General features: G+C 50.5%; 1 protein-coding gene across 1 annotated transcript; it reads left to right on the plus strand.

Moving 5' to 3' along the window:
* The first annotated feature begins 7,184 nt into the window (after nucleotides 1–7,184).
* Nucleotides 7,185–9,846, plus strand: LOC127539725 (glutathione S-transferase P-like). The gene is made up of 7 exons (XM_051964026.1): nucleotides 7,185–7,397; nucleotides 7,499–7,534; nucleotides 7,789–7,895; nucleotides 8,108–8,195; nucleotides 8,750–8,853; nucleotides 9,291–9,398; nucleotides 9,611–9,846. Coding segments are annotated over exons 1-7 (633 nt in total). The 5' UTR covers nucleotides 7,185–7,396; the 3' UTR covers nucleotides 9,800–9,846.
* Nucleotides 9,847–11,048: the final 1,202 nt, after the last annotated feature.

The raw sequence follows: 11,048 nt of genomic DNA on the forward strand, positions 1-11,048 counted from the left end.
ATTCACAAGTCACAGCTCCCACAATCCCACTCTTGGAGGAGGAGTCCACCTTTGAGTCCACACTTCTAAAAGAGCATATAAAAGGACAAGCCCACTGGGAGCACTCTGGGAGATTGAGAAGCCAGGAGTCGGAGTTGAGCTAGAGCAGAACCTGGAAGAGTTAAAGGACTAGCAACAAGAGCTCTTGGAACCAAGGAGAGAGATAGGTCTGTAAGAAAGCTAACTGGGCCCCAGGAAAAGAGACAATAAAGGACTGAACTTTTAACTCCTGGCTGCATTTGAGGTGATTATTACACTGAACTGAAACTAAGGCTGCCTCCAGAAGCCCCCAAGAAACCTGCTCCCAGAGAACAATATATTCTAGAGAAGAGAACATTACAGAAAATAAAACATATTACCTATCAGACTTATGAAGAGGTGAACAATTTGTGAATAAATGCGTTAGCGGTCTGAGATGTAAAATGTATAATTTCATTTACATCAAATTAAAACCAATTTTAGTTAATCAAGCTCAGAAGGAAAGTCAAAAATGGTGGGAGGAGGAATTTTACAGGCAGTTTCTCAAATCAAGATCTCATAACTCAAATATATAAAGAACTTTATCAAATCTACAAAAATCTGAGTCATTCCTCATTTGTTAAATGATCAAAAAACATGAGCAGGCAGTTTTCTGATGAGGAAATCAAAACCATTTATAGTCATGTAAAAATGTTCCAAATCATTATTGATTATAGAAATGCAAATTAAAACAATCTTGAGATGTCGTTGTACTCCTACTAGATTGGCTAAAACTATTCATGGGGAAAGTGACAAATGTTGAGAGGGAGATGGAAAAATTGGGACATTAATTCACTATTGATGGAATTGCGAACCGATCCAATGATTTTGGAGAGTGATCTGGAATTATACCCAAAGGGTTATTAAACTTATTATACCTTTGGATTCAGCAGTATCACTACTGGGTCTTTATTCAAAGCTGATTAGGAAAATCATAACTTTATACATTCTAAAATACTCGTAGTAGCTTTCTTTATGATGGCAAAGAACTGGAAATTGCCGGGAATGACTAACATTCGAAGAATGGTTGAAGGAGTTATGATGCGTGATTGTGATGGAAAATTACCTTGACTTCATTCTATTTTGGGGGATGTGGGAGGAAGGGAGGGACAGATACAAGGCTTCCACTAATCAGACACACATAAGGAGAGGGAGGAGGGAGGGGGCCGTAAGAGCCATGGAGTTTGGGGGATGCGAGGATTCTGAAAGGGGGCAGTGAGGAGGAGACACGCTTCAGGCCCCAGGGTCATTTTGTGCAAATGAAAGGACTGGGGAAGGTGAGTGAAGGTCAGGGAAAGATGGGCGATAATATAAGGTGATGGCAGAATGGAGCAGGTAAAAAGGAGGCTGGGAGACAAGATTGGAACAGATAAACAGGCCAAGGACAGGTTAAATTCTACAGCCCTAGGGAGCCACTAAAGGTGTCTGAGCTAGGGATTGTCAGGGTAAGGTGCCTTAGGAAGGTGAGTGGGTAACTGAGAAAAGTCAGGTAGAACAGCCTAGAACAGGTTCCCAAAAGGCTGGTCCTGGAGAGTAGGTTCTCGGCATTAGGCAGCTCAGAAAACACAAAGAGTCCAGAATGGCCCTCAGGACTGTCCCCTCCTCCCATCTCTGCCTTAAGGATGCAAAGTGGAGGATGAAGCAACAGCAGGAATGCTGTCTGTGTACAAACTTTCCTTAGCTCTTGGGGTCCTACAAGGTAGATGCTGTCCAGTCCCACTAGGCAGGGTGACTTGAATCATATCAATATTGACACTAAAATTAAAACATTAGGAAAGAAAGAAAATAGAAAATGGGAAAAGAAAAATAGAATTTGTTTTTAAAATGTTGAGTTCTATATCCTCTCCCTTCCTCCCCATAGCTCCTCTCCCCCATGGAGAAGGGCCATGTGAAGTTGTGCAAAACATTTCCATAAGTCATGTTGCAAAAGAAAACACAGATTCCTGCCCTTCCCCCCCCAAAAAAAAACCCTCAAGAAAAAAAGAAAGTTAAAAAAAAAAGATATGCTTCATTCTGTAATCAGACACAATCAGTTCTTTCTCTGGGTATGGATAGCATTTTTCATCATTAAGTCCTTCAGCATAGTCTTAGAGCATTGTATTGTTGAGAACAGCAAGGTCATTCACAGCCGATCATTTCACAGCATTGCTATCAGGAGGACTTTTTTCAGGTTTTTCTGATGGCATCCTGCTCATCATTTCTTATAGAATAATAATATTATTATATTACATATATAACATAGAATAACATTCTTTTATAATCATACACCAAAATTTATTCAGCCATTCCCGACTGATGGGTGTACCCTCAATTTCCAATTCTTTGCCCTGACAAAAGAGCTCCTATAAACATTTTTATACATACAGGTTCTTTACCTTAAAAAAAATCTCTTTTTGGATTGATGGATTCAGTAGTAGTATTGTAAGGTCAAAAGATATACATGCTTTTATAGCTTTTGATCATTTGTCAACTGGGGAAATGGCCCTTATTAATTTTTTTTCACAAATGTGATTCAAATCCCTCTACATTCAGAGAAACTTGCTTCAAAATTTCACTTGTTCCTTTCTCTTTCTTTCAGTAAATTCCTTCCTTATCCCTTGATTTCATTTTTTATATTATCCCTTTATGTTCAACTCACACCTGTGCCTTCTGTCTATACATATATAAATCTTTCTAATTCCCATAATAATGAAAAACTTCTTATGAATTGTGTCATTCACTCATGTGGTAATGTAAACAGATTAAGTGTTTTATGATTTCTTTTTCCTGATTGCTTCCTTATGCTCCTCCTGAAAATTTGAAAGCCAAATTTTCTATTCAGCTCTGATCAGATTCAGATCTGAATTTTTTCAATTTCTATTTTACTCTATGGTTCTTGAATACTAGGACAGTTTTCCTTGCAAATTTGTTGAAAGATATTGTTCTGGCTCTTTTTAAAAATCATGACTTCAGGTAGATCAATAATTTTAAATAGCTCCATTGCTATCTAGAATATTATATTTCAAGTCCTCTGATCTTTGAATGTAGAAGCTACTAAATCTTGTGTTAACCTGACTATGGCTCACTGTTTTAGAATTGCTTCTTTCTGGATGCTTGTAATATTTTCTCCTTGGCCTGGGAGTTCCAGGTTTTGGTTATAATATTCCTGAGAATTTTCACCTTGGTATCTTTTTCAGAAGGTAATTGATGAATTTTTTCAATTTCTATTTTACTCTATGGTTCTTGAATACTAGGACAGTTTTCCTTGCAAATTTGTTGAAAGATATTGTTCTGGCTCTTTTTAAAAATCATGACTTCAGGTAGATCAATAATTTTAAAACTGTCTCTCCTGAATCTATTTTCTGGATCAGTTGTTTTTCCAATGAGATGTTTAACTCCCCCCCGCCCCTATTTTTCATTCTTTTGATTTTGTTTTATTGTATCTTGATTTCTCATAAAGTCATTAGCTTCCATTTGCCCAATTCTAAACTTTAAGCAATTATTTTCCTAAGTGAGCTTTTGTACCTCCTTTCCCACTTGGCCGGTTTTTAGTCAGTCATCTCCTTGTTATTTTTTGTATTTTTTTGCATCACTCTCATTTCTCTTCCCAGTTTTTCCTCTACCTCTCTTACTTGATTTTCAAAATCACTTTTGAGTTCTTCCATGATCTGAGACCAATTCTTGTTTGTCTTGGAAGCTTTGGATGTAGGAGCTTCGACTTCGTTATCATCTTCTGAGTTTGTATTTTGATCTTCCTTGTCTCTGTCTTTCTATGGTCAGAATCTTTTCCTGCTGTTTGCTCATTTTCCCAGCCCGTGACTTGGCTTTTTAAGTCTTTGTTGAAGTCGGGTTCTGTTTCCGGGGTGGAGGTCCCAAGCTTCAGGGGTTTTGTGCAGCTATTTTCGGACATCTTTCCAAGGATCTGTGCTGTGAGCTAGTACTGCTGCCCAAATCTGAGTGTGGGCAAAGCAACAAAGTCCTGCCCGGTGCCAGCAAAGGGGCCCTTGCCATCTCCCTCTGAGCAGCTGTTTTGGCCCTTCTGCCTGTGGCATGAGATCTCTAGAAGCCGTGGCTATTGCTGTCTCTATCGCTGCCCAGTGGCTCCTACTTCCCTGTTGATTCAATGGCTCCCAAAGCCCCGTCCTGGGCTGGGGCTCCCTCACAACCTTTCTTGCTGAGTTGTCCTTGGCCTTTATGGGCAGGAGACCAACACCGCTGCTCCAGAGTCAGAGGTCCTTGGCTTATTTCTGGTTTTCTGGGGCCTGGGCTCCCCAGATCTATCCCATTGCAATGGACCTTCCAAGCCACCCTCGGCTGGAAAATTGTCCCCTTCCAGATTTTTGTGGGCTCTGATGCTCGAAAATTTGTTTAAAATCCTTATTTAACGGTATTTGTAGGGGTTTGGTGGAGAACTTGGCTGAGTCCCTCCCTTCCCTCCACAATTTTGGCTCTGCCCTCACTGGGGGCTTTCTTGGCAGATACTGAAGTGGTTTGCCATTTCTTTCTCTAGCTCTTTTGAAAGATGAGAAAACTGAGGCAAACAAGGTGATGTGACTTGCCTAGGGTCATACAGCTAGGAACTGTCTGAGGCTGGAACACACAATAGCTCATAATTGGCCCGAGATGGAAACTGTTGTGCTGTGAGAAATCACAAACAGGATGCTCCCAGAAACACCTGGAAAGACTGACATACAAAGCAAAACGAGCAGAATCCGGCGTACATCGTATACAGTAAGAGCATTATTATATGATGATAAACTGTGACTGACTTAGCTGTTAGCAATACAAAGATACAATACTAGTTTGAAGGACAGGATGAAAAATGTTCTCCACCTTCAGAGAAAACATTTAAAGAGTCTGAATGCAGATGGAAGCACCTTCCTTTTCTTTTCTTTTTCTTTTTTTAATATTTATTTTATAGCTTTTTATTTACAAGTCATATGCATGGGTAATTTTACAGCCTTGACAATTGCCAAACCTTTTGTTCTGCTTTTTCCCCTCCTTCCTCCCATTTCCTCCCCCCAATGGCAGGTTGGCCAATACATGTTAAATATGGTAAAGTATAAATTGAATACAATATAAGTATATATGTCTTAAGTTATTTTGCTGTACAGAAAGAATCAGACTTTGAAATAGTGGACTATTAGCCTGAAAGCACCGTTATTTTCTTGTTGTTTTTTTTTTAGTCTGTATTTTCTTCTTACAAATTGTGACTTGTGTTTTGCACAAGTTGCACATGTATAACCTATGTCAAACTGCTCGGCTTCTCAATGAGAAGATGGGGAGGGAAGGAGAGCATTTGGGACTCACAAAGTTTTTAAAGCAATGCTAAAACGTGTTATTGCCCATAATTGGGGGGAAAATTCAATTAAAAAGATAAATCATCCGTATCCTTTCCCCCCAAGATCCCAGCGTTGGACACATGCTTCAGGAAGGCCAAAGGCGGCAAAGTCCCAAATAGACCAGATCATCTTAATTACATTGGTGAGTGATATGGAAGCGGGAGATTCTGGGAGGGGGAGAGAATTCAGCGAGATACTAGAAGCAGCCCCTTTGCTCAGACCTGGGGCTCCCGGGGCTCCTGGGCTGAGGTTCCATTTGTAGGCGGAGAGTGGGGGACCTTCTCCCCAGCGAGATTTGGAGGCAGATGGACTCATGCACTGGCTGTGCGGGGGCGCACGAGGGGAGGGAGAAGGACCATCACCCACCTGACAGATAGATAAGTGGGAGGAGATGGGATGGAAAATGTTTCAGGAAAACAATGGAAGGAAGAGTCTGGGCGGGAGCTGGGGTTGGAAGGGAGGCTCGGGAATTCCAGAGGGCAAAGGGGTAAGAATGGAAGGTCAGGGGCCTTGGCAGTAAGTCTGGGGGGTGATTACCCCGGGAGGGAGGGGTTGGGGCCAAGTTGGGACGGGCCGCCCGGTGTGCGTGGGGGGCCTGGAGAACCCTTCCCGGTGTGGGAATAAAAGCAGGAGAGCGGGGCTTGCCGCTCGCTTGGCCAGACCCCGGGCAGGCTTTGGAGGGGTCCTCGAGGGCCAGACGCGTCTGGAGGAGCAGGGAGGTGCCGGCCGCGGGAGAGAGGAACCGATCAAAGGCCAGACAAGATGGGGGCGGGGGCTGAGATCCGGGGCACAGTCTTGACGAGGAGAAAGTCCAATTTTCTTGGAGTCTGAGAAGAAAATAATGGAGGAAGAGGAGAAGCCAGGGGCGTGGCGCAGTCTCTCGCCCCGGCTCCCCTGGAAGGGAGCCGAGGTTCTAGTCTTGTGCCGGCAGCGAGGACATTCTGCAGTAAAAATAAGAGCCCCCGGCCCAGAACTGGGGGAGACCCCGGGGATCTCGGGCCAGCACTGAAGGGCACGAAGCCCCCGTGAGGTTGCTCCTCCAGAGCCCTGGGCCGCCGCCTCCCCCCAGCGACGTTCTCGCGTGGCGCAGGCCCACGGGTGACCCGCGGCCGCGGGGCAGATACGTGACCGGTTTCCCTCGGGACGATCAGATTGGGGCTGGAGCCGGCGGGGAGGGGGAGGGGCGGGGAGGGTGAGCCGCGGGACAGGGCCTGCATGTGAGCGCGCGCTCGGGAGTTTCTGTCCCCAAATGCTGCCAGCCCCTCCCCCCCACGTGGGGGCTCTGAGGCGGGGCCGGTCTGGGGCAGGCCTGTGGGGTCCGGCCACTTCGCGGCTCCGGGGGTCGCCGGAGCCCCCCGTGGCGTCAACGCAGGTCCAAGATCGCTTTCATTTGCGGCTGCGAGCAGGTGGCTCCGGGAGGCGGGAGTCATGGGCTCCCCCTTAATGGTGGGAAGGGACCTCAGACCCTAACTTTTACACATGTGGAAACTGAGGCCGGGGAAGGTTAAGGTCCATCACGGACCAGGGTTAAATAAGTGGCGCGCCTGGGAATGCGAGGCGGGCTCTCTCTCCCGGCCCTTCGTGATCCAGCCCCTCCCCCCCCCCCCCCATTTGTCCTGGCTGTGCCCCGGGCCTGGAATACCATGACCCCTCACTTCCCACCTTCCCCCGTCCCCTGACTGCCCGGGCCTTCCCCCGGTTAATCAGCGCCGATTTATAGGGTCTGGACTTTGTTCCACGCAGCTCTGCGCCTTCCTCCGTTCCCCAGCCGCTCTCCCCGGGCCCTCTGCAGCTCCGCCCCCTGAGCCGCCCCCCCTTCTCCGGGCCCAGCCCCTGCCCTTGCCCCTCGGTGCCAGAGCCTCAGTGACTCAGCACATTTTGGGGGCCCGGGGCAGGGGCGGAGCGGGGAGGGGGTGTCAGGGGCGGGCCGGGGGCGGAGCCTGGATTTATTAAGCTCCGGGCCGCGCGGGATTCAGCTTCCGGTTAGCGCTGGTGCTTGTGGTCTCGTGTCTCTGGAGAGTAAGGCTGGGGTCTGCCGGGGAGTGCGTGGGGAGCGGGGGGATGGCTTCGGGGGGAGGGGCGCGGGCCCCCCCTGACCTCGCTCTGTCCTTCTCTCCTAGTGCCTCCCTACACCATCACCTACTTCCCTGTCCGAGGTAACTGGCGGTCCCGGCCGGGGGTGGCGGGGCAGGGGAGAGGAGGGGAGGGAAACATGGAAGCCCCCTCCCCAGGGGCCCAAGGACCTGGGCCCCGGGATTCCTCGGAGGAGGAAAGGGACGCCCCGGGAGGGGGAGGCCCCCGCGGGACGCCAGGCGTCAGGAGGCGGCTGCCCGGCCCCTCGGTGCCCGGGTCCCCCCGGTGCCGGCCTAGGGCCGCCGGGCCAGGGACTGAATCCCCACCGCCCCCCCAGGGCGATGCGAGGCCATGAGGATGCTCCTGGCGGACCAGGGCCAGACCTGGAAGGAAGAAGTAGTGACCAAAGATATGTGGATGAAGGGGGACCTCAAGGCCACTTGTGTGAGTGGCCCGGGATGGGGGGTGTTGGGGGGGGGGTCTGCGTCGGGGTGGGCGGTGTTGGGGAGGGGCGGTATCTGAACGCGGGAGGAGGCAGTGGGGGAGGGGAGGGCTGGGAGAGTGGGTGGGGCAAGGGCCCAGGTGGGTGGGCGGGGCCAGGACAGACAGGTAGCGCGCGTATTCTGTTCAGCGCTTCCCCGCGCTCTGTCCCTTAGCTCTATGGCCAGCTCCCCAAGTTCGCCGACGGAGACTTCATCCTTTACCAGAGCAACGCCATCCTGAGACACCTGGGGCGCCAGCTCGGTAGGGCCCGCTGGGGATGGGGGAGGGGGTGTGGGACCCACCTGTCCACAGGCCTCCTCCTCCTCCTTTTATCCCCCCCCTTCCCTCCCGCCTCCCACCGCCCGACAGGTATCGGGCCTTTATTAAGTGCCCACTTCAGCAGGATTCAGTCCCTGACCTCTGAGAGCTTCTGGGGGATAATTAACTCCACATAAATCCAGTGTCCTCTTTAACCCCGAGGCCATTGGATTTAAGTGACTTGCCCAGAGTGTTAAGTGTCTGAGGCCAGATTTGAGCTCAGGTCCCCTGAGCCCCGGCGGCATTTTCTCTGCTGAGGTTCAGGGCCCAGGGGGGCTTTCTGTCTCGGGCCCCTGACTAAGGGCTCCTCAGCTCTGCCTGGGGGAACACTCCCCCCCTTGGAGGCCCTGAGCAGCCCGGAGCGGGCCCAGCCAAGGCTGGAGGGGGGGCACGTGTGGCTGGAGGGAGGAGGCCCCCGGAGAAGGTGCTGCCCCTCGGCAGTGACTGGGGGAGGGGGGAAGGCTCCTGAACCCTTTCCCTGCCCTCCCCCTGCTCAGGGCTCTATGGGAAGGACAACCGGGAAGCCACGCTCTTGGATATCGCCAATGATGGGGTAGAGGATCTTCGGCTCAAGTATGGTCGCCTCATCTACCAGAATTATGTGAGTGACAGCAGGCCTGGGGGGCTGGGCAGAGGGCGACCCCAGACTCGGGAACCCCTAGTTCGAGCCCAAGCCGCCTTGTGGGATCCTCGTTGCTGCCTCGGGCCCAAGGCCCTCGGTGGGAGGGCAGCGGGGAAGCCTTCTCCTTCCTGCCCCTTAGAGATCTCCCTGGGATTGACTGTCCCCTATAAGAGTTCTTCCTCCAGCAGCCCTGGGAGGTGGGTGACCGTGTGGTCCTCATTCTGCAGTGGGGTAAACAGTGAGGCAGCAGAGTCTCAGTGGCTGGGAGGGGGCGCTGGTTTGCATGGGCAGGGAAGGGCCTGGCCACTCAGGAAGGGGAGGAAATCTGGGGAGTGGGACCCGGGGCGTGGGCTGGGGCTCCCACTTCTTCCCTGCGCCCCTGTTTCCTAACCGACCTGGGGGGCCTTGGTTTGCAGGATAACGGCAAGGACGATTATGTGAAGGACCTGCCCAACCAGCTGAAGCCTTTTGAGAACCTGCTGAGCCAGAACCAAGGAGGCAAAGCCTTTATTGTGGGAGACCAGGTGATGCTCTGGGGGGGATCATGGGGCTCTGGGGGCCAGGTGGGGTTCTTGGGGTCAGGGGGACTCTGGGGGCCAGGTAGGGCTCTGTGAGGGACCTTTGTGATCTGCAGACCTGGGAGAGCCCAGAGCCCAGACTCCTGCCCCCAGACAGGGCTGCCCTCCCTCTCTGCTCCCTTTGACCGACCTGCTCTGTGGCCCCCTCTCCCCGCCAGATCTCTTTTGTGGATTACAACCTGCTGGACCTGCTGCTGAACCACCAGATCCTGGCCCCCGGCTGCCTGGACGCCTTCCCCTTGCTGTCCGCCTATGTAGCCCGGCTCTCCTCCCGACCCAAGCTCAAGGCCTTCCTGAGCTCCCCCCAGCACACTGATCTCCCCATCAATGGCAATGGCAAACAGTGAGGGCTCCCCCAGACCCTCGTCTTGGAATAAAGGCTTTCTAGCAAACACCTCCTGCAGTTCTCACTTAATTGGGAGCGGAAGGGGTGGGGGTCTGGAGGGGTCAGTGTTCTGAGAGTGAACTCCAAGAGGAAGATGGGGGGATGGGTTGAGGGAGTCATTGGTCATCTCCTTCCATCCCCTCCTTGGTTTTCCTAACATTTTTCCCTCCTGGTCAGAACTGAACGGGGATGGGGCACATGGGGCTTTGTTTCAGGTGCCAACATGGCAGGGGGCAGCAGGAGGGATTTTTCCCTGGTCCTCTCTACACCTTCAGCCCTTGGAAACCAGAGGGCTGGGAGGGGAAGGGGATTGCTAGGAGAGGGGAAGGCAGAACAGAATTCTCCTGACAATGATGGGAGGAGAAAGATGGGTCATCCACCCCCCTCCTGCCACAGACCCAAGGTTGGCCTTGTGCCAGGGCCCATCTGTTCCTCCCCACTTCTCCATTTCAGTTGGTCACAGGTCCTGAGCTTTCTAATTTTTGACCCTGCCCCTGGATCTTTCATTTTTTTCTTTCTTCTTTTTATTTATTTTTGGCTCAGTGATGTTCTAGTTCTTTTCCAGTCACACACAGACAATTTTCAACATTCATCATTGACTTCCCAATCTCACTTAGTCAAAAGACACATGTCGTTGGAGCGAGGTTATTCTTGTACGGGATGGGACTAGAACCTGAATCTGAGAATGCAGAGCACTCACAGCTAGTTACCTGCTCGATGTGAGGTAATAGCTCTTTAAGCACATATTTAGATGATATGGTAATGTGATTGGGGCTTGCTGAATCTTTACTGGTGAGATAATTCAAGGCAAGGATGAGGCAGGGAAGGGGGGGGGGCATGGCAGCCCATCTGCTTCCTCACTTCTCCCCCTAAAGACCAAGGACTTTGATTGATCCTGACTCTGGCTGACCCTGAGGCCCTCCAGGGAGCTAATCCAGACATTATGTTGTACTATCATGTTAAACGTACTTCCCCATCCATCATGTAGCGAAAGAAGACTCAGAACAAAATGGAAAACCATGAGCAAGAAAACCCAAAACCAAAAAAATAAAGGGGAAAAGCGTATGCTTCGATCTGCCTTAGGACCCCAGGGTTCTTTCTCTGGAGGCGGGTAGCATTTTCCACCCAGAGTCCTTGGGATCGTCCTAGATCATTGATTGTATTCCTGAGAAGAGCCAAGTTCCTCCATTAATCATTGTACATCATTGTTT

Source organism: Antechinus flavipes, chromosome 6, assembly GCF_016432865.1.
Source record: "Antechinus flavipes isolate AdamAnt ecotype Samford, QLD, Australia chromosome 6, AdamAnt_v2, whole genome shotgun sequence".
Classification (NCBI taxonomy): Eukaryota; Metazoa; Chordata; class Mammalia; order Dasyuromorphia; family Dasyuridae; genus Antechinus; species Antechinus flavipes.